The sequence below is a fragment of the Rhinatrema bivittatum genome, chromosome 1, assembly GCF_901001135.1.
Source record: "Rhinatrema bivittatum chromosome 1, aRhiBiv1.1, whole genome shotgun sequence".
NCBI classification, from domain to species: domain Eukaryota; kingdom Metazoa; phylum Chordata; class Amphibia; order Gymnophiona; family Rhinatrematidae; genus Rhinatrema; species Rhinatrema bivittatum.
The window spans coordinates 382,201,428-382,227,204 of record NC_042615.1 but is presented as its reverse complement, the minus strand read 5'-3'; the positions used below and the strand labels follow the sequence as shown (position 1 = coordinate 382,227,204).

General features: G+C 42.2%; 1 protein-coding gene across 1 annotated transcript in view; it reads left to right on the top strand.

Annotated features, from left to right (window-relative positions):
• POLR2B (RNA polymerase II subunit B) overlaps positions 1–25,777 on the top strand; it is a 177,912-nt gene that overhangs the window by 11,588 nt on the left and 140,547 nt on the right. Inside the window, exons 2-3 of the mRNA XM_029600967.1 lie at positions 90–162; positions 22,420–22,570. Of these exons, the coding sequence (XP_029456827.1) occupies positions 90–162; positions 22,420–22,570 (224 nt within the window). The remainder of the gene's footprint in view (positions 1–89; positions 163–22,419; positions 22,571–25,777) is intronic.

The window sequence follows — 25,777 nt, the reverse complement described above, 5'->3', positions numbered from 1 at the left end:
AGCCAGGATTTATTTAGTGATAGGGTATGTTTTGACTTTGAGTGGCTCTTTTGTCATGGATAAGTTGTAATGTTTTAATCTCTTGGCAGATATGCAGTATGATGAGGATGATGATGAAATCACTCCCGATTTGTGGCAGGAAGCTTGCTGGATTGTTATCAGGTAATGCAGAGTGTGAATGAGAATGATGCCTGTGCAAGATCTCTTTACACAGAGGTAGATTGGGTATGATTGTTTTAGTCCACAAGGAATATTTTGGCACATTTTTGTATAGCTGTGGCTGCCACACAAGATGTGCAGCATGCTTTTAACATGACCAAAAAGGTGTAAATACATCTTTTTCTCTAATCTTAGTGTGTGTTGTCCCTCTAAGTCATTTTTTTTTGTTGGGAGATCTGAGTTTTGTTCCTCTACTATTTCCTGTCATCTCTTCCTCCTTTTCCCAACTTACATCTCTTCCATTTTTCATCCCATCTCCTTTCACTCCTCATCCCTGAAAACGTATGGGTGTAGTAAGGGGTTCTATCTTTATACATATCAAAAACATCCTTATCAGGCTGCTGCAAAGCATTTGAGTAATATGATGCCGAGAAGCATAACCAGTTTCAGCACAGGTCTTTGGCTCAAATATCTATTTTTCACAGTTTTCAAACGTGCTATTTTATTTATTTTATTTAAAAGTGTTTGTATACCGTCTTTACAAACAGTGTTTAATCAAAACGGTTTACATAACTAAATAAAAAACAAATGTAAATAAAGATTTAAATTTAAAAGAACATAAAGATTATCAAATTATAAAAGCTCAAAATTACAAAAATATATAATAAAAATAAAAATCTAAAACAATGAATAGTTTACATAAAAAATAAATCTATATAATAATGTTGTGCCCTGTGTGATGGAGAAGTAGTTATGTTATTTAGTGTGTGATATATGGAAAGCAGATTGAAATAAATGTGTTTTTAGGGATTTTTTGAAGTGTTTGGAGTTGGATATGGATCTTAAAGAGTCTGGTAATGCGTTCCATAAGATTGGTCCAATGACAGAGAATGATCTTTTTCTGGTGATGTCAAGACGGGCCTGTCGTGGTGATGGGATGTCTAAGAGGTTTTTGTCCAGTGATCTTAGATGTCTGGTGGGTTTGTAAATCCGGAGAATGGAACATAAGGTAATTGAATTAGGAGTGTAGATGAGAGAGTGTATAATGGACAGGATCTTAAATTGTATTCTGTATTTAATTGGTAACCAATGTAATGATTGAAGTATCGGAGTGATGTGATTTTTTTATGGAAGAGTTTGTTAAGATACGTGCTGCTGCGTTTTGGATCAGTTGAAGTGAGTGAAGTGTGTTATCTGGGAGACCTATATAAAGAGAATTACAGTAGTCAAGCCCAGAAAAGATGAGTGATTGAAGTATAGTCCGAAAATCGTGAAAGAAAAGTAGAGGACGAAGCCGTTTCAAGAGTTGAAGCTTATAAAATGAATTTCTGGTAATTATGGATATGTGTTGTTTTAATGAAAGATCTGAATTAATGGTTATACCTAAATTTTTTGCAGATTTGGAGATGGGGATAGTGATACCGTTAAATACTAATTGAGGGGGGGGACCTATGGATGAATCTGTAATTGATGAGAGGTGGACTATTTCTGGTTTTTTTGGATTTAGTTTTAGTCTATTGTGAGAGAGCCATGTGTCAATAGTCGTGAGGTATAAAGATACTAAGGATAATGTGTGAGTCCAAGAGGTGTTGTATGGTACCATAAACTGTATGTCATCGGCGTAGATTTTGAATTGTATGTTTAGTGAGGCTAAGATGCGGCAAAGAGGTAGTAGATAGATGTTGAAGAGAATAGAGGATACAGAAGAACCTTGTGGAACACCCGATGCAATAGAGTATGGTTCAGAAGAATGATTGTTTATATTGACTTGTTGAATGCGATCAGACAAAAATGAAATAAACCATTGTAATACAGCACCCGAAATACCTATAGATTTGAGAATGGAGATGAGAATTTGGTGATCAACAGTATCAAAAGCCGCGGAAATATCTAAGAAAACAATGATGTGATCTGTGTAAGAATCAAAAGCCCGAAATATAGTGTCAAATGAAGTCAACAGAAGAGTTTCAGTGGAGTGACCCTTGCGAAATCCATGTTGGTTTGTGTGTAGTATGTCATTTTCTGACAGATAATTTGATAATTGAGAACACTAATGATTCAATCAGCTTAGCTAGGGATGTTAATGTAGCAATGGGTCTGAAATTGTTAAGATCAAAATCATCCTTTGATTTATTTTTTAAAATTGGAAGTATGGAGGTTTTTTTTTGAGGGAAGATGGAAAGAAACCATTTTCTAGAGATTGCTTTACTAATAGTGCTAAAAAATTGCTAGCGTGAGGACCTAAGGCTTTGAAAAAGGTACCAGAACACGGATTGTCGGGTGAGTTAGAGGGGTTTTGTTTTCTGATAATGGTTTGAATAGTGTTTTCAGAAACTGGTGTAAATTTGGACCATGTATAAGTAGATTCAAGGTTATTGTAGGAGGGAAATGGTAGCTTGGAGAGTTGATTTGAAATGTCTGTGACTTTTGATTTGAAATGATTAGCAATTTTATTACATAGAGCCGTGTCAAAAAAGGTAGAACATTCTTTTTGGGTGGTTGTTAGAGTTTTTACTATATTGAATAGTATGTTAGGGTTTCCATTAGCTTTGGCAATTTGATTTGCATAGTAAGATTTTTTTGCTAAATTAATGTTTTTATTATATTGACGTAGTAAGGAATAATATGCATTTTTTGTTTCAGGGGTTTTATTCTTCCTCCATTTGCGTTCTAGTTTTCTAAGTGAAGTTTTTAATGAATGCAAAGCTTTTGTATACCAGGGAGCATTTGTTTTGTTTTTTTTGTTTGCTTGTATTTTTATTGTTTTTAAAGGAACAATTGAGTTTAATGAAGAAGAAATAGCAGAATTCCATTTATCAATGGTTTCCTGAATGTTAGGAGCCAAGTGTAGTTGGTAAATTGGGTACTACTGTATCGAGGAAGGTGTCTATGGTAGTGAACTTTCGTTTGACTATGGATTGTGAATCCTTTTTGTTTAATCTTTTTGTATGAGTGATATTAAGGGAAAAATTGATTAAATAATGGTCTGACCATGGTATTGCAGTAATCTTGGTTTTTTCCGGGATATTGGAGAAAAAACTGGAATTGATTAAAAACCAGGTCTAAGGTTTGACCTTTTGTATGTGTAGAGGATTGGATAAGTTGTTCCCAGCCCAGGCCTGACATGGCGTCCAGAAAAGCATTTACTATGAGTGAAGGGCGTGTAATATGTAAATTAAAATCGCCTACTATAATGGTTTTGCTTAAGTCGACTGGAAGAGAGGCTATAAGCTCAATGAAACTTGATAAATCAGATTGTAAACATCCTGGTGGAGAGTAAATAATACAGATGTTTAAGAAAAAAGTTGTTATGAGTAGTACTTCATGGCGACCTGAGACAGTGAGCTGTTTTTTTGTAGGTGAGAGTGAGGATTTAATAATGGCTAAAATACCACCACCTCTTCTATACAATCTAGATTCTGAGAAAGCTGAGTAACCTGCTAACTTTAAAAGGTTCCGTCCCCTATATACTTCGGAAAAGGTTGCCTTGCAGATCTTTTCTTTTGCATAAGCAACTCGCCTTCTTCTCTAGAGCAGACTAGTCCAGATGCATGGATTTATGCTTTCCTACCAGCAGATGGCGACAGAGTAGCCTGCCAATATTCTTTTTTTCAGCAGAAGGTAGGCAAACATCTCATGCTGTGAATTGGTGCTTGGTTTAGGCCAGGTGAAGAGAGAATTCTAGAAAAATGAGCTGCTCTTCAGGTGACTGTCCGTTATCTGATCGTCCCTGATTGAACATAGTTCATGACCAGTGGACTTTGTGTCCAAGTGATTGGCTGTCTCTCTCAAGTTGGTGGTACTTGATTTGATTTTTGACCATTTGCTCCCTACCACACCCTTGGTACCCTTTGTTCCTTCTTTGCTCCTTTGCCTCCCTCCTCTCCCTGCCACCCCCACCCAGGGTTGGTGGCTTATCGTCCTTTCCTTTTCATTAGGTTAAGGATCTTGCTTTATAGGCTATTTTCTGTTAAAGATATTTGAAAAAATAAACAAAAAACCAAATGTGAACACTAGTGCAATTGATGAATTGCAGCAAAGAGGGAAGCTATCAGGAGATGGTATTACTGCAGTATTACAGATGGGAGCCTTGGTGGTAAGTTTGAGTCATGGGGGATGGGGGCATGGTAGGGCCAATGAAATTAAACATGGCAGCTTTGTTGCTTTTGCAGTGTTTGTTGAGCAGGGGCAGGGAGTGGTGCTTATTGTAAACCGTGCCAGAAGGAAGAGGAAAGACGCAAGCAGCAAGAAATTGCTTGCGCAGCAAGGTTGGATTTTCAGATATTTCTGGCTGGTGCGTCTGCAGTTACCACAGGAACAGTGGCCATTTTGGAGCCAGAGTGCAGAGTCAGTATGGTCCATAGATCTTTCCTCCACATCCCTGACTTTCTTTGAGAGAGAGTGTCAGGGATGTGGAGGAATGAGATCTGGAGAAGGAAGAGATCCTCCAAGTCTGGTGCTTCAGTAAAGTTGCTTAAGAAGATCAACAGGAGTGATGGAAAGGAAATTTGAAGGAGGGGGAGGTATATTCTGGAGAGGAAGATGAATTGGCGGTGATCAGGTTATTTTCTTCCTTTGTTATACATTCCTTGCAAATTGTGAATATTGCAGAGGAGGAGAAATCTGAGGAGTAACCTATCATGACTGGCTTAGGGAAATCTACTAAGGCTTTTCTCCTCCATAGGGCAATCATGGATCTGATTTTTTTCAAATAGAACTTGCCAGATAGTACCTTGCTAAGGTCGGCGAAGTGATGAGAGAGGAGAGGGAGAAATGAAAAGGGCCCTCTGAATAGATGCCTTCATTTGTGTGGTCACGAGAAAGACCACTATCAAGGTGGAGGGGTGCAAAGCTCTTAAGAGCACCTAGGATAGAAAAAAGTCTCTCCATGAGCAGCTTTATCAGACATGGGCTTTCCCTATGGGCCATAATGTGGTGTGGTATTGTGGCCAGAGCGTGTTTGTGTTTGTCATAGCATATTCAGAAGGGTTCCATGGAATACCCAGGCCTTGGAGTTGAAGGCAGCCCAGCTGGAGCCAGCTATGACTTTTCTGGCAGATGCATCTAATGATTCTTTGTGGGGCTCAGCTTGGAATGTGGCATCATTGGTGGCTGCATGTCAGTTACTTTGGTTGAAAAATTGGGTAGCAGACTTTTGTATCTAAGACTCAACAGGCTTAAGCATCCCTTGAAAGAGAAGCTTCTATTTGGAGAATTCTTGAGTTAAGAAACTTATTTATTTTATTTATTTATTTAAAATCTTTTCTATACCGTCGTTAAGCGGGTGCCATCACAACGGTTCACAATAAGGCACAAAAACTATGTTGCATAAAGTGTCTGGAATTCTAACTCTTACACAGGTGCCATCAAAAATACTGTAACATTATATCATAATAAGTACTATTTGGTGAGTGTTATAAGTTATGTCTAGATTTTCTAACTCTGCTAAAAGTTTGGTGTTACTTAACTTTAGTTCATTGAAGTTTAAGATAAAGGTGGAGATTAGGATATAGGAGAGGAGACACACTTTAAGCAGGAAGGAGTGTGTTTGTGTGGGTGTTTGCTTGACCGCAACTAACAGTTCCCTGGTTCTACTCTTGATTCTCTTTGTGGTATGCTTGCTTAAATAGCCATGTTTTTAAATTTTTTTTTAGAGGCTTCTCAGAGGTGGAGAAGGGGCATCAGGTATTTTTCTTAGAACACTTATTGTCCTCTTACAGCAGTCCCACTGCACTAAGTGGAGTAAAAGTTGTTTTGGGGTTTCTAGATGTTATAGACTGTCTAGGCCTTCAGACTCTTAAAGGAATCTCCCATTTAACAGATTTCAGTACTTTTTCAGGACATGAAAAGAGGTGCTAGAGATGAGTGCTGGTGGTAAGGCTGGCTGTTGAAGTTACCATCAAAGGTTTAAGGGCTTAGTCTCGAAAAGCTTGCCTAGACAATTGCATTTCGGTCTTTTACCAGAGATTTGTCCAAATAACAGACCAGTGGATCTTGGAGGTTGTGAGGGTGGGTTATGCCTTGGAATTTTCTCGCTGTGTATAAGATGCCTTTATGCTGTCTCACTGTCTTTAAGCAGGGAAAAAAGGAGGTAGTGTGGGTAATGCTATAATGCTAGACACCTTTGTTATGTAAGAGCTTTGGTGCCAATTTGAAGATCTCTGTGGGGGCAAGGAAGGAATTCCATTTTCTTTGTAGTTCCCAACAGCTTTTGGTCCATTCTGGAATTGAAGCAGATTAACAAGGCCCTGACATGTTTTCATTTCAGAATGAAGACCCTGATGTCAGTCATGGTGATAGTAAAATGGGGAGAGTATTTGATATACTTAGACTTTACAGACGCTTGCCTTTATATTTCTATAAGGCAGGAACACCATTGATATTTAAGGTTTATGACCCTCTGAGGTCATTTCAAGTTTAGAGCATTCTCATTTGGCCTGGCAACAGCCCCAAGAAACTTTTCTAAGGTGATGGTAGTGGTATTGGCGGTTCTACATAGAGATGGGGATCCTAGTACATCCGTATCTGGATGATTGGCTGATTCAGGTGAAGAGGGCAAGGCAGACTCTGCCATGATATTAGTTATTACAGGAGTTGGACTGAGTGGTGAAGGACTTCAAAGGGGTGTGGGATAAACACTGTGGATCCATAAAGTCAAGAGGCCGCCAATGAAGAGTGGGTGACTCGCCAGAATGATGGCTACTGCCTGGAGTCAATACCCTTATTAAATAAACATACACATGCTTACTGTGACTCCAACATCGCTCTAAGCTTCAATAGCAAGAGGAAATGTGGAAAAAAGGATTCACACTCACAAAGAGGGGAGTAGCTGGCTTGTTACGGCGGTTACTACCCCAAACCAAATAAGCCTGATACTTCACTTTCAATGCATATACAGCATAGTTCTCTGCTTTAACGGCAGGGGAGAAGAAAAACTGATACTTCACACATCCAGCAGAGCTCTCTGCTTCAACGACAGGGGAGAAGAATAACTGATACTTCACACATCCAGCAGAGCTCTCTGCTTCAACGGCAGGGGAGAAGAAAAGAGGGTTCGCACTCACAAAGCGGGGAGTAGCTGGCTTGTTACGGCGGTTACTACCCCAAACCAAATGTGCCTGATACTTCACTTTCGATGCATATCCAGCATGGCTCTGCTTCAACAGCATGGGAGAAGACTGATACTTCACGCATATCCAGCATAGCTCCCTGCTTCAACGGCAGGGGAGAAGAAAAACAACCAATAAGGGCTGTATAACATAGTCTGGGTAAAACAAATAAGCATGGGTTGTAGCTTGCTTATTGCGGCGGCTACTACCCCTAACTAATCAAGCTAGATATTTCACTTGGATGCAGCTCCATCACTGCTCTCTACATTAAAGGTGGGGGTGGAAGGGAAAGAGAACCAAGAGCTAAGAGAAACAGATAAGTATGAGAGAAAAAATGTGTGAAGCTTGCTGGGCAGACTGGATGGGCCATTTGGTCTTCTTCTGCCGTCATTTCTATGTTTCTATGTTTGCTAAGAGCAAATTGGTTCCCTCACAAAATCTGGACTATCTTTGAGCTTGGTTTGATGCAAAAATAGGGATATGTGCATGTGACGGAGGAAAGGGTTCTCAAACTTCAGGATCAGGTGTGAACTTTGACAGGAATTTAGAGTATGGGACTAACTTGAGATTTTGGGGTCCATGGCAGTAGCATTGGACTTTGTACCCTGGGTGAGAACTCACATGAGGCCCCTGCAGAGAACCCTACTATTTTTTTTTGTATTAACAATTTTATTGGTATGTGACAAGATAATAAACAGAACATAAGTTATAGTGTCAGCCTCATTGTTCACTACCACAATTTTATAATGTTATGATATCCCTTTCCCCCATCCCTCCCACCCAACTGCACAGATACTCGCAATGTCCGCAGAGGAATCTGAAGTTGGAAATATAACATATTGGTCGATGCATGGTCCCTGTAATCCTTCAATGGGTTGCATTGTTGAATTGCGTTTTGGCCATTTCTGGGCTTGGGAGAGGAGAGGAGTGGAATAGAGAGAGCGTGCCTCTAGGGAGGCCCTCACAGTGTGCAACTATTTATATCTCTTTAGGAGGGCCATCTAATAGCTCAAGGTGAGGTATTGGTTTAGTGGCCAGTTTCTCATATGGAGTGAGACGTACGAACAGCACAGTACACCTCTGTGAAGATTTGATGTCATTTGGAGTGAGGAAAGTCTCATAAAGATGACATTTTGTACTATGTTCTCTTACCTTAGCTTGATGGACTCTATAACAGGGCACCATCAAGCTAGATACATGAGAAATTGGTCCTAAAGCAACACCTCACCTTGAGCTATTAGATGGCCCTCCTATAGAGATATAAATAATTATTATGAAGTCCTTGTAGATAGTCAGCCTCCCCCCCCCCCCCCCCCCCCCCCCCGCAAGATGCAAAAATATTGTGTTGTGCGATAGGTTTACCACGCCACACGATACTACTGATGCGAAGCAGTGTTTTATTGTGTAGTGCAGTAATTCTAAAATTTTCCTAAACACGCCCCTTTTTCTTAGCATGGGCGTTATCTATGCGTTAATGCATTTTGATGAATCTAGGGGTAGCTGGGATACACCACAGGCTCGCAATGTTGAGACATTTTTCTCATTTAAAATAACTGGATTTTTTTGAATTTTAAATGCTAATATAAATGGACTAGTTTTGCACATAAAGAAGAAAAAAAGCAAAATAGAAAAAGATTTATTTTGAGTAAATTTGTTTCCACAAGTTTGCTTAGCAAGTAATGATTAAATAAAATAGCCCAACATTTTTTTGACAAATCAGCTTAAAACTTTGGCCTAAGTAAGGGAAAGAGCACTGTCACTGGCTGGTCCCGTACTATGGAACACCATGCCACTCGAAATAAGGCTGCAGAGAAATTTGAAATTATTCAAAACTAATCTGAAAACCTGGCTCTTTAAACAAGCTTTCTACAAAGATAAAGAGAAAGAGAAAGAGAAAAACAGTTGATTCATAAGGACACACCAAGCTAGAGGCTGTAATTCTTAACCTACAAATGCATATTAATGTTAAATTCAAACTGCCTAATATGTTCCTAACAAACAGGCCTAATCTACACACACAGTTTATTGTATAAAATTGTAACCATACTATGATGGCACATGATTAATATGTAATCTATACCACTCATAATTTTCATTATCGTGCCTTTCTGTAAACCGTTGTGATGGTTTCCCATCGATAGCAGGGCTGAATTAGCCATGCTGTATGGGAAGCGCTGCGATCCTGGGTAGGCGGAGTTTCTTTTAGTTAATCACGGAGTTTCGAACTCTGTGCGTCTGCGCGGTCGTCTTCCCGCGCGGTTCGCTCACCTCTTCAGTTTCTTTTCTTCCGCGAGCCGTTCGCACGCGGGGTTTTTTCTCTTAGTACATTTTTCTCTGACTGGACGTTTTTTCGACTATTTTTCGCGTTTTCTTCTCAAGATTTCACATCTCAGATGGCTCCGAAGCCATCTGGATTCAAATATTGTCAATGTGGTAAAATTATGTCCATCACGGATGGACATAATTATTGCTACATTTGCCTAGGCCCCGATCACGATCAAAAATCGTGCCGGAACTGTGGCAGGATGTCGCCGAGGGCCCAGCGGCACCAGGCCGCGAAGATGGAAAGGCTCCGCATCGGATCTTCGGCTCCACCATCCTCCATCCATTCCTCGCCGGGACCGGCGAAATCGGATAAGATACACCCGAAGAGAGTGTCCTCGCTGGGACCAGCAGGACATGAACAACTGGAAAAAAGATTAAGGCCAGGGTCTCACACACCCTCAGAGCCTCGTCCAAAAGCCGGGGATCCGGCGGGTGAGCCACGGCGCAAAGTATCGGAGAGTACTTTTTCAAAAATTGCGCCGTCTGCGCCGAAATCGCATCACGACGCTTCAAGAACGAAGCACGGACACGGCGCGTCTGCGGCGCATCGCAGTCATGAAGCATCATCGCGTCATTCGAGGCACGAAGCATCTGCGAAGCACGGAGCACCTTCAACGCAAGGAACAGCTTCGGCGCATGGAGCAGATGCGGCGTGAAGCCCATTTCACGACGCACCTACGGAGCATATACTGATTAGGGATGCTCCAACAACATATGGTGCCAAAACAATGCATTTACAATCACCAAGTGTATCAGAAAAGCATCAACAGAAGTCTTCAAAATCAAGAAGTTCATCAAAAATGTCATCAACTTCTGAAATTGATATTCAATGCCTCTCATCAGGATCTTCTCCTAGTGGTAGCTCCGTGGTGAGTCTCTCATCACTTTCCAGAGAGAAGAGACCACCTTCTTCATTACAAATACCATTAACAAAACGTATTCGACCTTCCCCGGTTATACCTCCTCAAAGTCAACCTAAGGGACAGGTACCAAAAGATATTTTCCTTGCAGCAATTCCAACACGAATCCCAAAGCAAAAGATTCACATTCCTCCACAAGGTACTTTGGCTGCATCAACTATGACGAAAATCTCAGATATTCTCTCTTTTTTCCAAGAATTGCAAAACACAAAGGAATTACCACCACAGCATTCTCCAGAAGATTCTCCTGAATCGCCTACAGGGTTAGAACCTCTAAAACCGGCAAAAGACGATACCCTAACTCAACCCATCAGCCCAGGTTCTCCGGAATCAGTTTATTCTGAAACTTCCTCAACGGGGTTTACTTGAACCATATTCTCCTCTGGAGGATCTCACTTATTCAAAATTTGTTGAGAAAAGTAGGCAGTCTTCTTCAAGTAGAAACGGGAAGAATTCCTGACCCAAGAGCTGAAATGCTCGGTATCTTAAAGATCTTCGAATCTCCTCCCGAGCCCACCGCTCTCCCACCTCATTTGGTATTAGAACCTACTCTTCAAAATTTGGAAGACTCCTTTCTCATCACCGGCTACTTCTAGAAAAATTGATATCAAATATAGGATGCTTAATTCAGTGATTTACGAGTCTGCCCAACTACCACACCAATCAATAGTGGTAGAATCAGCTTTATTCAAGGCAAAACGAAATAAGTTGCACTCAAATACCCCACCGGGCAGAGAAAATAAATGCCTAGATGATTTTGGGAAAAAGATCTATCACTCCTCTATGCTCACGAATAGGATACAACATCACCACTTTTACACTACGCAGTACTTATTTGAAACACTCCAAAAACTTCACCCACTGTGTATATCGGAGGACAACACACCACATCAGTCTTTCTTGGCCATAGAAGAAGGACTCGGGCATTTATTACACTCTATTTATGAATCTTTTGAATCTTCAGCAAGAGCGTCTGCTTCAGCTATTGCGGCCAGACGTATGGCTTGGCTTAGAGCCAGCGCTATTCGGACAGATGTCCATGAGAAGTTAGCCGACATTCCATGTATGGGTGACAATCTCTTTGGAGATAAATTTGGAGATATAGTTTCACATTTGAAAGAACAAAGTGCAGCGGTGCAATCTCTCACCACTTCTGCAGATCCTCAGAAGTCGCAACATCGATTCTATCCTTACCGTCGTCGGTATTATTCGAGACCTTACAACAGACCTTATACGCAGTACAGGCCTCAACAGTACGTACCTCCGAGAAATGCAGCTCAGCAGGGTGTTAGGGGTCGTGGCAGACAGCAAAACAATTACCAACACCTCAGCAGAAACCTACTTCCTCTTTTTGAAATTGATGCAGCCACCACCAATACCTGCTTTCATAGGAGGACGCCTTCAATTTTTCCTCCAAAATTGGGATTCCATCACTTCAGATCAGTGGGTACTCAACATTATCAGAAACGGTTATTCTCTGAAATTTCAATCCACTCTATCTCTTCCTCATATTCCTCTGAAGAGGATGATACACTCCCATTCCACATTCCTCACAGCGGAATTGAACAACCTGCAGATTCAACAATCGATACGAATTATCCCCCTTCATCAGCAACACCAAGGATTTTATTCCCAATATTTTTTCATTCCAAAGAAGTCGGGCGGCCTACGACCCATTCTAGATCTCCGACTTCTCAACAAACACATACACAGAGAGAAATTCAAAATGACTTCTCTCAAAAATATTCTACCGCTGATTCAGCCCAACGATTGGCTATGTTCCATCGACCTGAAGGATGCATATTCCCATATACCAATTCACCTGTCTTCTAGGCATTACCTATGTTTCCAAGTTCAGAATACACATTGCCAATACAAAGTTCTCCCCTTTGGCCTATCTTCAGCCCCAAGAGTATTCACCAAATGTCTAGCAGTGGTGGTGGCTCACCTCAGAAAACTTTCGATCCAAATATTTCCTTATCTGGACGACTGGCTAATAGTAGCATCGGACCAATCTACACTGAAAGAACACATGATACGCACGATCGAATGCCTTCAGAAGTTGGGATTTCTAATCAATTTCGAGAAGTCTCACCTACAACCAACTCAAATACTTCATTTCATAGGTGCTCTCATACACACAGTCAAACAGAGAGCATACCTTCCCCAGGACAGGATGCAGAACATACAATCATTGGCACACAACCTGCTTCACAGAAACCGAGCATCAGCACGCCAGGTGCTTCAACTTCTCGGTCATATGGCAGCAGCAATCTATGTGGTTCCCCACACCAGACTCCACATGCGCCTATTGCAATGGGGATTAAAAACTCTGTGGACTCAATACACACAACCGCTCAACACCAGGATTCAAATTACAAACGCAATGAAAGAGGACATTCGATGGTGGCTCCCTTCCAAGAATCTTTCCTCGGGCGCTCCATTCCGTTTACCACCTCACCAAATCACTCTGACCACAGATGCCTCCAACAAAGGTTGGGGAGCACATCTGGGCGAACTGAAAACTCAAGGTCTGTGGATCCCTCAGGAATCTACATACCAGATCAATCTCCTGGAGCTAAGAGCCATATGGCTGGCACTTCAAACGTTCTCGGATCAGATAAGGGGATCAAGCCTCCTGGTATATACAGACAACCAGGTAGCCATGTTTTACATAAACGAGGAAGGAGGGTCCGGTTCCTGGACTCTCTGTCAGGAAGCAACACGAATTCTACATTGGGCAGTCAAGGCCCAAGTATCAATTCAAGCAACATATCTTCCAGGTCTGGACAATGTGACAGCAGACCATCTCAGTCGGATTTTTCATCCACACGAATGGACCTTAAATCCAGAGGTGGCACAAAAGATCTTCAAACAGTGGGTGTTTCCCATAATAGACCTCTTTGCCACGGAAGCAAACAGACAAGTCCAAACCTTTTGCTCAATTTACCCCAGCAATTGCAGGATGGCTCCAGATGCCTTTCTCATTCCATGGACACCAGGCTTGATGTATGCCTATCCACCCATTCCACTCATTTCTCGAACGATTCAGAAATGCATCCAGGATGTATCAGACATGATTCTAATAGCCCCGGCATGGCCGAGACAGCCCTGGTACGCGTATCTCTTGAAACTCTCCATTCATCCACCGATATCACTTCAAAACCTTCCACATCTTCTGACATAGGAAGAGGGCTCATTACTTCACCCCATGAACCAATCACTTCATCTCACAGCGTGGAGATTGAAAGGCAAATACTCACTCCCTTAGGTTTATCTTCTCAACTAGAAGATATTCTCATTGCGTCACGGAAACCTTCAACCAGACGTAACTACAAAGGAAAGTGGCAACACTACTTGGACTGGTGTACTCCAAAGAACATAAACCCTTTCTCATCCACGGCCACTCAATTGTTACAATATCTGCACACACTCTACGAAGCAGGATTAGCCACCATTTCGGTACGAGTTCATATCAGTGCCATAGCAGCCTTCCATGATTCTTTTAATAACCTTCCAATGTCTAACCACCCATTAATATCTAGATTTATGAAGGGAATGGTCCGGCTTCGACCAGTGACTAAGCCTCCAATTCCATGGGACTTAAATGTAGTACTTGGAACAACTAATGTTTCCGCCTTTCAAACCATTAGAATCTAGCCACATCAAATAATTTACATGGAAAACAGTTTTTCTCTTTGCCATAACTTCTGCAAGAAGGGTCAGTGAATTACAAGCCTTAGTTCACTACTCGCCTTACCTTGAATTCTACCATGACAAGGTGACCCTTCGTCCTCACCTTTCTTTTTTACCTAAGATGGTAACATCTTTTCATCTTAACCAAACCATAACGCTACCTATTTTTATGCCCAAACCACATAATAACGAACGTGAAAAACTTTTACACACGTTGGACTGTAAAAGAGCGCAGGCCTACTATAAAAACAGGACTTAATTGACTGTGAGACCTTCTCAACTGTTCCTTTCCTTTAACCCGAATGATCCTGGTCAACCAGTCTCAAAAAGGACTATAGCCAGCTGGTTATCACAAGGCATACTTTTTTGCTACAACAAAAACTCCATCAAACTACCCTCTAAGTCTCAGGCGCACCAAATTCGCGCCACCGCAGCATCAGTTGCACACTTAAGGTTCCATTGATTGATATCTGCAAAGCGGCAACATGGTCATCAATTCATACTTTTACATCGCATTATTGTCTCCACCAGCAGACTACCTCTGATGCAGCACTAAGCACAGCAGTCTTATCACTAAAAAGAACATGAGAGTGTCTACCACTTCAAAGATTGATGTCGTAACCTAACAACAATAAATATACAAGGACTGTGGCTGGGGACTCCCATACAGCATGGCTAATTCAGCCCTGCTATCGACGGGGAAAAAGCAAGTTTGCTTTACCGTAAACGGTGTTTCCGTAGATAGTAGGATGAATTAGCCATGCTGACCCACCCACCTCCCTAGACAGTCTCGAAGAGTCAGACACACCTCCTGAACTTATCTCTCGCTTGGCTACAAAGAAACTGAAGAGGTGAGAGAACCGCGCGGGAAGACGACCGCGTAGACGCACAGAGTTTAAAACTCTGTGATTAACTAAGAGAAACTCCGCCTACCCGGGATCGCGGCGCTTCCAATACAGCATGGCTAATTCATCCTGCTATCTCCGGAAACACCGTTTACGGTAAGCAAACTTGCTTTTATCTAACTTAATAACGGTATAGAAGAGTTTTTAAATAAATAAAATAAAATAGTCTGAAGTTGCTTCTCTCACTGGTTTATAAGGAATTTTACGTATGGTTACACACTGTGGGCTTTCCTAGTATTAAGTATGGGCAGATTTAATGACCAGATGGTCCAGGGGATTGGATAAAGTGATACCTCTTACTTCCTTAAAGGCTTAAATGACCACAATTTCCTGTTATAGTGGGCAGATTCAAGGGCGCTCAGTGGCTTCTCATCCAAATGTTTCTGTGTGGTGGTCAAACTCGTCCTCCCTTCAGGGTTCTGGTTCCCCAGTGGTTAATGTGAGAGAGAGGATCGAAATATGTGGAACACTGCATGTCAGAGACTTACTCGTGCCATTTAACTTGGAGAAAAAAAACAAACCAGTTCAAGAGAGAATTTAAATAATTTAAAAGGTAAATCTGAGATATCCAGCTCTCTTAATCGGTGCAGCAGCAGCTCATTGTCTACTGTATCAAAAGTTGTGCTCATGACAGTGGATACCAAAATAACATTCTTGACTTTTTATCCAGATTCATCCTAACTTCATTAATTAAAGCTATAAAGCAGTCTCTGTGCTATAGTCCCTTCTGAATCCTGATTGTCTGGGATGAAGTGCATTTACTTATCTGAGTTGTCCGCCAGCTGGGAAACAGCTACTTTCTCTATTAATTTCATGACAGAAGGATTGTTACACTGGTTTTTAGTGCTTAAATTCTGCTGGGTTGAAACTATCCTTTTTTATTTTTTAAACCTAATGAGTTATGAAGAGTCAGTTATCACCCACTCCCTTAAGCAAGACTTAACTATAATTGTTAATCAATCAGATAAAAGTAAATATGGGTTTTTTAGTAGGTAGTGGGTCCAACTTATATTTGGAATTGCTCATAGAAAACAATCTCTTCAATACCCAGTGTCACATCAGAGTTAAAATCTTTCTAGTGGCTCTTATCAATATTGTCCCCCACTGGAGATAGTAATTCAAAAGGCTCAGTCTCCATTCCTAAGGAAGAGTCATTAGCCTTCATAACAATACTGTCAGAAGTCATGCTAGAATTTGAGAATTCTGACTGAATAATATTAGTAATTATTGGGGCATAATAAACCACAGAAACTGTATAATTAAAACAAAAGGCATACAATAAAGAGATTGTACATCATTCTCCCAAAAATAGCTTAATAAACATGTTTTCCTTTCTGATGCAAGCTTTTCTAAAATAACATAACAATCTGTGACCTAATGGGTACATTTTCATCATTGGAATTTTTTTTTTTTATTATTTTTTTTTTATTTCCATACTGGGTCAGACCAAGGGTTCATCCAGGCCACAAGAACCTGGAAAGTCTATCCCATGTTACTGTTGCTAGTAATAGCAGTGGCTATTTTCTAAGTCAACTTGATTAATACCAGGTAATGGACTTCTCCTCCAAGAACTTATCCAATCTTTTTTTAAACCCAGCTACATTAACTGCACTAACCACATCCACTGGCAACACATTCCAGAGTTTAATTGTGCACTGAGTGAAAAAGAACCTTCTCCGATTAGTTTTACATTTGTCACATGCTAACTTCATGGAGTGTGCCCCTAGTCCTTCTCTTATCTGAAAGAGTAAATAACAGATTCACATTTACCTGGCTAGACCTCTCATGATTTTAAACATCTCTATCATATCCCCCCTCAGCCGTCTCTTCTCCAAGCTGAAAAGTCCTAACCTCTTTAGTCTTTCCTCATAGGGAGCTGTTTCATCCCCTTTATCATTTTGGTCGCCCTTCTCTGTACCTTCTCCATTGTAACTATATCTTTTTTGAGATGTGGTGACCAGAATTATACACAGTATTCAAGGTGAGGTCTCACCATGGAGCGATACAGAGGCATTATGACATTTTCCATTTTATTCACCATTCCCTTTCTAATAATTCCCAACATTCTGTTTGCTTTTTTGACTGCCATAGCACACTGAACTGATTTCAATGTGTTATCCACTGACGCCTAGATCTCTTTCTTGGGTGGTAGCACCTAATATGGAACCTAACATTGTGTAACTATAGCATGGGTTATTTTTCCCTATATGCATCACCTTGCACTTATCCACATTAAATTTCATCTGCCATTTGGATGCCCAATTTTCCAGTCTCACAAGGTCTTCCTGCAATTTATCACAATCTGCTTGTGATTTAACTACTCTGAACAATTTTGTATCATCTGCAAATTTGATTATCTCACTCGTATTTCTTTCCATATCATTTATAAATATATTGAAAAGTACAGGTCCCAATACAAATCCCTGAGGCAGTCCACTGTTCACTCTCTTCCACTGAGAAAATTGTTCATTTAATCCTACTCTGTTTCCTGTCTTTTAGCCAGTTTGTAATCCACGAAAGGACATCACCACCTATCCTATGACTTTTACTTTTTCCTAGAAGCTTTTCATGAGGAACTTTGTCAAACGCCTTCTGAAAATCCAAATACACTACATTTACCGGTTCACCTTTATCTACATGTTTATTAACTCCTTCAAAAAAAGTGAAGCAGATTTGTGAGGCAAGACTTGCCTTTGGTAAAGCCATGCTGACTTTGTTCCATTAAACCATGTCTTTCTATATGTTGCTGTGATTTTGATATTTATAACACTTTCCACTGTTTGTCCAGGCACTGAAGTCAGGCTAATTGGTCTGTAGTTTCCCAGATCGCCCCTGGAGCCCTTTTTAAATATTGGGGTTACATTAGCCACCCTCCAGTCTTCAGGTGCAATGGATAATTTTAATGATAGGTTACAAATTTTTACCAATAGGTCTGAAATTTCATTTTTTAGTTCCTTCAGAACCCTGGGGTCTGTACGATCTGGTCCTGGTGATTTACTACTCTTCAGTTTGTCAGTCAGGCCTACCACATCTTCTAGGTTCACTGTGATTTGGTTCAGTCCATCTGAATCATTACCCATGAAACCTTCTCCGGAACTGGTATTTCCCCAACATCCTCTTCAGTAAACACCGAAGCAAAGAAATCGTTTAATCTTTCCGCGATGGCCTTTTCTCCTCTAAGTGCCCCTTTAAACTCTCGATCATCTAACGGTCCAAATGACTTCCTCACAGGCTTTCTGCTTCAGATATATTTAAAAACATTTTTACTGTAAGTTTTTGCCCCTACGGCCAACTTCTTTTCAAATTCTCTCTTAGCCTGTCTTATCAATGTCTTACATTAACTTGTCAACACTTATGCTTTATCCTATTTTCTTCTGTTGGATCCTTCTTCCAATATTTTAATGAAGATCTTTTGGCTAAAATAGCCTCTTTCACCTCCCCTTTTAACCATGCCGGTAATTGTTTTGCCTTCCTTCCACCTTTCTTAATGTGTGGAATATATCTGGACTGTGCTTCTAGGATGGCATTTTTTAAAAATGACCACACCTCTTGCACACTTTTTACGTTTGTAGCTGCTCCTTTCAGTGTTTTTCTAAATATTTTTCTCATTTTATCAGTTTCCCTTGTGAAAGTTTAGCATGAGAGCAGTGGATTTGCTTACTGTCCCCCTTCCAGTCATTTATTCAAATTTGATCATATTATGATCACTATTGCCAAGTGGCCCCACCACCGTTACCTCTCTCACCAAATCCTGTGCTCCACTGAGAATTAGATCAAAAATTGCTCCCTTTCTCCTCGGTTCCTGAACCAATTGCTCCATATAACTGTCATTTATTCCATCCAGGAACTTTATCTCTCTAGCATGTCTCGAATATATACTTACCCAGTCAGTGTTGGGGTAATTGAAATCTCCCATTATTACTGCCCTACAAATTTGGTTAGCTTCCCTAATTTCTCTTAGCATTTCACTGTCCATCTCACCATCTTGACCAGGTGGACGGTAGTATACCCCTATCACTATAGTCTTCCCCAACACACAAGGGATTTCTACCCATAAAGATTTGATTATGCATTTAGTCTCACGCAGGATGTTTATCCTGTTGGACTCTATGCCACCCTGGACATAAAGCACCACACCACCTCCCGGATGTTTCTCTGTCATTGCGATATAATTTGTACCCCGGTATAGCACTGTCCCAGTGGTTATCCTCCTTCCACCATGTCTTTGAGATACCAGTTAAGTCTTTGTCATCATTCACTGCTATATATTCTAATTCTCCCATCTTACTTCTTAGACTTCTGGCATTAGCATACAAACATTTCAAAGTTTGTTTGTATTTTCATGCTGCTTTTTAATTGATAGGTGTGTTAGCTCAGGTGAGTTTTTAGTTACAGGCACTTGGACTACTTTTCTTATTATTGGAACCTCACTGTCAGGATGCCCTAATTCTAATACGTCATTAGTATCCTTTGAAGATACCTCTCTCCGAACCGTGCACTGCTGAGCGACTGTTGGCTTTCCCCTTAGAGCAGCTTTTAAATAAGAACAATCTCCTTTTTAAAGGTTAGCGCCAGCAGTCTGGTTCCACCCTGGTTAAGGTGGAGCCCATCGCTTCGGAAGAGACTCCCCCCCCCCCCCCCCCCCCCCAACCCCCCACCCCTCTTCTCCAAAAGGTTCCCCAGTTCCTTACAAAACTGAATCCCTCTTCCTTGCACCATCGTCTCATCCACTCATTGAGACTCCGGAGCTCTCCCTGCCTCTGGGGACCTGCACGTGGAACAAGGAGCATTTCAGAGAATGCTACCTTGGAGGTTCTGCATTTAAGCTTTCTACTTAGCCTAAATTTGGCTTCCAGAACCTCCCTCCCACATTTTCCTATGTCGTTGGTGCTCACATGTACTACGTCAGCCAGCTCGTCCCCAGCACTGTCTACAATCCTGTTTAGGTGACGCGTGAGGTCTGCCACCTTCGTACCAGGTAGGCATGTTACCAGGCGATCCTCACGCCCACCAGCCACCCAGCTGTCTACATTCCTAATAATCGAATCACCAACTATGACAGCCGACCTAACCCTTCCCTCCTGGGCAGTAGGCCTTGGGGAGATATCCTCTGTGCGGAAGAACAATGCATCACCTGGAGAGCAGGTTCTTGCTACAGGATTCTTTCCTGCTGTACCAGGTTTATCCTTTCTGATCATGAGACCTTCTTCCTCCAAGGCAGCACCAGGGCTGACTTTCTAAAGATGGGACTTGGCTATTATGTCCCTGAAGGTCTCATCTATATACCTCTCTGTCTGCCTCAGCTACTCCAGGTCTGCCACTCTATGCTCCAGAGATCGGACTCATTTTCTGAGAGACAGGCGCTCTTTGCATCGCATGCACATGTACAATTTCTCACCGGTGGGTAAAAAAATCATACATGTGACACTCGATGCAAAGACTGGGAAGCCCTCCCTCTTGCTGCTGGACTGCTGCCTTCATCTCAAATTTGTTCAGTTCCTAGTTAAGTTTTAGGTTGCTATGGGAGTAGGAATGTGTCTAATTAGCTTCCTTTAAATGTATTAGTGAATTCACTATATATCTGGTTGTGGCCTACAGGGGAATGAATGATCAAACTCTCAAGAAGGTGTGGGGAATTCGTGAAGTTAAAAGGCTGTTTTTTTTTCCCCAAGTATAAAAGTGGCACCTGCCTATAAATTAAAGGATGAGCTAGGGATGGGAGGGTTGGGAAATACAAACAGTCTAACTTTTGTTTATTCGCTGCCTTACTGACTATTAAAAGCACAAACACACTAAATAAGATTCCCAAATAGTTAACTTCGCCCCAATACTTGTAAAAAAGAAAATTTCCCAAGCAAAACTTACTGATTCCTTTCAGCCATCAGCAAGGTGATCATCTCTTCTCAGTGCTCCCATTGGTATAATATAGAATAAGATCTGCATTTATTAGCGACTGAATAAGTTCCAGTATCCTACAAGCCAGTTGGAATACTGTTATACTTTCATAAAGGAAAAAATACCTTTATTAACAAAGAATGTTTCCTTACCTGTATGTGCCATATTGACTTGAGAAAGATCTTTTGTGCCTTGGTATACAGTACAGTTACTACCTTTCTCAGTCATTTAGGTCTAAATAAACTTTGCCTTGCAAATTTTCCTCTGATCTTGCAATGCTTTAAAATCCCTCCACAGCCCTAACCTACTCCCCACTGCACACTCTGTAAGAGACTTAGGTGTCTCCTTAGATCAACAGCTCAATATCAAATCTCTTCTAAAGGGGGCTTCTACAAATTACACGTCCTTAAACTCAAACCCCTCCTCCATGCTCAGGATTTTCATTTAGTGCTGCAAACGACTATCCTATCCAAACTGGACTACTGCAACTCCTTCCTCCTAGGCCTCCCCTACTCCACTATTAAACCCCTCCAGATCCTGCAGAACGCCATGGCTAGGATCATAACCAACACACGCAAAAGGGACCACATCACCCCTATCTTAAAGGATCTACATTGGCTGCCCATTCCCTTCCGCATCCAATACAAAACCCTTACCATACTGCGCAATACCCTATATAAACAAAACCTCCCCTGGCTCGAGGAAATGCCACGCTTCCGTTCTTCTGGGCACCCTGCACACCCCGTCCCTCAAAACCGCCAACCTCGCCCTTACTAGAGAGAGAGCCTTTTCTATTTCTGGCCCCTCCCTTTGGAATACCCTACCCACTGAGCTCAGTCTAGAACCATCTTTACACAACTTTAAAAAAGGAATCAAAACATGGCTCTTCAAGCAGGCCTACCCCGACGCAGACCAAACCCTAGCCAGACTCCCTACCCTATCCCGCCCTGCCTGTCCTTCAGTTTCTCTGCCTCCCCTGTCCCTTTTATAGCACTCCCTCCACTCCGGTATCAGAGCCACGGTTTTTGTATATTTGTATATATCTATTTGTGTATATATTTTCAATCCAGTTATAACTTTGTACACATCTGGTGATGTGCTTCTAGTATAATATGGTTTTTCTCCTCTTCGCTTCTTGCCTGGTTCCTTTCATTTCCCGCTAGTCTTTTCTCTCTCTCTCCCCGCTCATTGTAATTTCCACTCTTTTTCAGTTGATTGTAAACCAGCATGATGTGCCCTATGAATGTCGGTATATAAAAGTTCATAAATAAATATTTATTCTGTACTTTTTGGCTTCATTGCTTTTGTTTTCATGCTTTCTTTAGCTTAGTTTTAATTGCGGTTATACCTGTTAATATGCACAGAAGTCAGCAATGCTCCATGTCTTGATATTCTGTTTTTTCCTCTCAGCTCCTATTTTGATGAGAAAGGTCTGGTGCGCCAGCAGCTGGACTCCTTTGATGAGTTCATTCAGATGTCTGTGCAGAGGATTGTGGAGGATGCCCCACCGATAGACTTGCAAGCTGAAGCTCAGCATGCAACTGGAGAAGTGGAAGAGCCGGTAATGGCATCAATAGACTTGGAACTCAATAATAATATACCCTGGGCAGATATGATTGGTGGCATGGACATGAATCTTCACCATCTCCCAACCCTTTCTGTCTGGAGTCCTATTTTTTTTTCTTTTTTATATGCTGTTAGCATTCATGCTTCTGATCTAGAGATGCACATAATGATGGAATTAGCCCCTCTCCTGCATACCTCTCCTTTGGGTCAGGACAGCAGAGATATCAAGCAGACTTGAGATAGACAGGAAGTCTTGCTTGGCAGTGAGTAGAAGAGACAGAATCAATGTTTAAAAATTTCTGCAGAATCGTTTTGACCATCGAGCAAGTGATCTGAAAACTTTTCTAATCCTTCCTGTAATCTGTCATTCCAGTAAGTACCCATATCAGTCCAGACTCCTGGGTTTTTACCCCTGCTAGCCGATGGAGACTGATAAAGTTTTATTGAAACTGCTGTATAAGCAAGTGTGCCACCTGCAGTCCCTCAGTATTTTTCTGTCTCCAGCAGATGGCAGATAATGCAAAATCTGCAGTCTGGGGAAGAAGGAAGAAGAGAATGGATTTCAGGTGGAGCCTCCTGGGGAGTTGTAAGGTCCTGGTGAGGCTATCCTCCTTTGGTTGAGGTGGACAAGTAGGGAGTTGGTGACCCTTCCTTAGCACGCTTCAAGTTCAGTGGGGCTGATATCTGGTGGTCCAGATCCCTCGGCTCATACAAAGCAGTGGTATGACCGGCTGGTGATCCTGTCCCTTCCACAAGAACACAAGGAAGAAATTTTTGTTTTGCTCTTCCCTTGTTTGTCTGGTTTGGCTAAAGTTTAATAAAAACAAATAAATTTAAAAAAAAAGTTTCTTTTCCCAGTCAGGGAGCACGGGGGAGTTATTGCAGCAGACAGGTTTCCCAGTTCTTGTGTTTTTGTGCCACTGATTCTTGGATCAAGCCGCCAGTGTCAGCACACGGTTCTGGACTATGCCACATGCTTCGGTGTGCTGGGCCTGTGGGGGTTCATAATCACTGCTTAATCGGCAGAACTTATGTGCCGGTTGTGCCTCTGGAGGAGAGGGTGCATCAGCAAGGCCCTCTCCTTGAGATTCCTCAGTTTTTTGGCATGCCATGCTACAGCTGCACTCAGGTCTCTATCCTCAGCAAGGGGGTGATGATGGCCATTTTGAGTACTGCCACACGGTTGGCCATGCGGTTTGTGGCGGATCAGTAGGATTTGGAGGAGGAAGATTACCCTCTGGATGCTGGGCCCATGGGAGTTGGTTGCTCCCAGGAGCAGGATTCAGATGACTCAAGTGTTTTATTCTGAATTTGTTCTTCTGACGCACAAGCCTTTCTGGCCAGGAAAGTATCAGTAGATCGTGGATCTTCACAGACTCATTCCCTGGGGAGGTCTACAGCCTGGGAAAAAGTGAGTACTTCCAAGAGGAAGCATGCCGAGGGGGTCCGGCAGATCTCCGTTTTGGCTTCAGGATCTAGTGATCCACAGGGCGACTCAGAGGAGTCTGAGGATCTTCAGGAGGCTCCAGGGAGGTCCCTGGGGTGGCTACGCTACAGGACTCATCAGATTTGATTGTGGACCCGCAGGAAGTTCCTGTGGCGGAAGGAGATGACCCTAAGGTGGTTTGTCTTTTTCATCAAGAAGAACTTGGACCATTGATTCCACAGGTGTTTCAGGAACTTGGGATCAAGGTGGAACAGGAAGAATTGGACTTGGAAGGGGCATGTCCGGTGCTTGATGGCTTGAGAAGGCTGGCTAAGGCGTTCCCCTTTCATAAGTCAGTTAAAGCTGGTGGTCGGGGAGTGGGATATTCCTGAATCAGGACTGAGACTGGGTAGGGCAATGGCAAAGCTCTTTCCTTTGCCGGAAGACACCTTGGAGTTGTTGGCTCTTCCCAAAGTAGATGCTGTGGTGTCGGCCATCACCCACCTGGTTGTGGGTTCTGCTGCATTGAAAGATGTTCAGGATCGGAAGTTGGAGCTTCATCTTAAAAGGATTTTTGAGGTTTCAGCTCTGGCCATAAGGGCTGCAGTGTGCAGCAGTCTGGTGCAAAGAGCGTGTCTTCGCTGGCTTCAATAGTTACAGGAGTCACAAGCTGCAGGAGTGGCTCAACTGGATGAACATTGTGGGGTGGCGGTGGCTTATGGACTGATGTCTTCTATGATCTTGTCAGGACATCTTCTCAAATTATGATGTCGGCAGTGTCCGCCAGGCGCCTGCTATAGTTGAGGAATTGGTAGGCGGATGTATGGTCCAAGTCACAGCTTGGGGCTCTTCCTTTTAAAAGAAAGCTGGAGAAGACTTGGAGCAAATAATTAAGCATTTGGGGGAAACCAAGGTACACAAATTACCGGAGGGCAAGCCCAAGGGCAAAATATTTGCCACCGCATGGCCTAAATTTCGGGTTATTAAGCAAAGAAAGAGTTCTGGAGGTCTGCAGCAAAAAGTTTCTGCCAGTGCTTCATACTGGGGCAGTCCTTTGGAGGGTCTTCTCCCCCCCTCCCCCCCCCTCCCCCCCCAAGGGACAGTTCTGGCACCAGTTCAAGAAGTACTAAGCCTTTGCAATGATGTGAGGCTGGTCCACTCTTCGGTTCCAGCTGTCTGAGGGTGTTTATCGCTTTTTCACGAGGAGTGGGCCAAAATTACCATGGACCAGTGGGTCCTTAAGGTGGCAAGAATTTGCTTGTCCCATCAGGGATGCTTTTGTCGTTTCCCCTTGCGATCAGTTCTCGAAACAATTAGTGATCCGAAGTACAGTGGATTGGTTAAAGCTTCTGGGGGCTGTAGTACAAGTTACAGTGGAGGAACAGAGAATGGTGAGGTATTCCATCTATTTAATGGTACCAAAGAAGATAATTTTGGCCCATCCTGGATTTAAAAAGAGTAAATGCAGCCCTGAAGGTTCCTCGATTTTTGCATTGAAACTTTGAGATCAGTTATTGTGGCAGTACATGAAGGAGACTACTTGGTGTTTTTATAGACTTGATAGAGGCTTATCTGCACATAGCCATCAGGCAGGTCCACTGAAGATTCCTGAGGCTTATGATTCTCGGGAAGCATCTTCAATTTTGAGCCCTTCTTTTTGGGCTAGCAACGACACTGCAGATGTTCATTAAAGTGATGGTGTTGGTTGCGGCGGCAGCGTTACAAAGGGAAGGTGTACTGGTGCATCCTTATCTGGATGATTGGCTCATCAGGGTA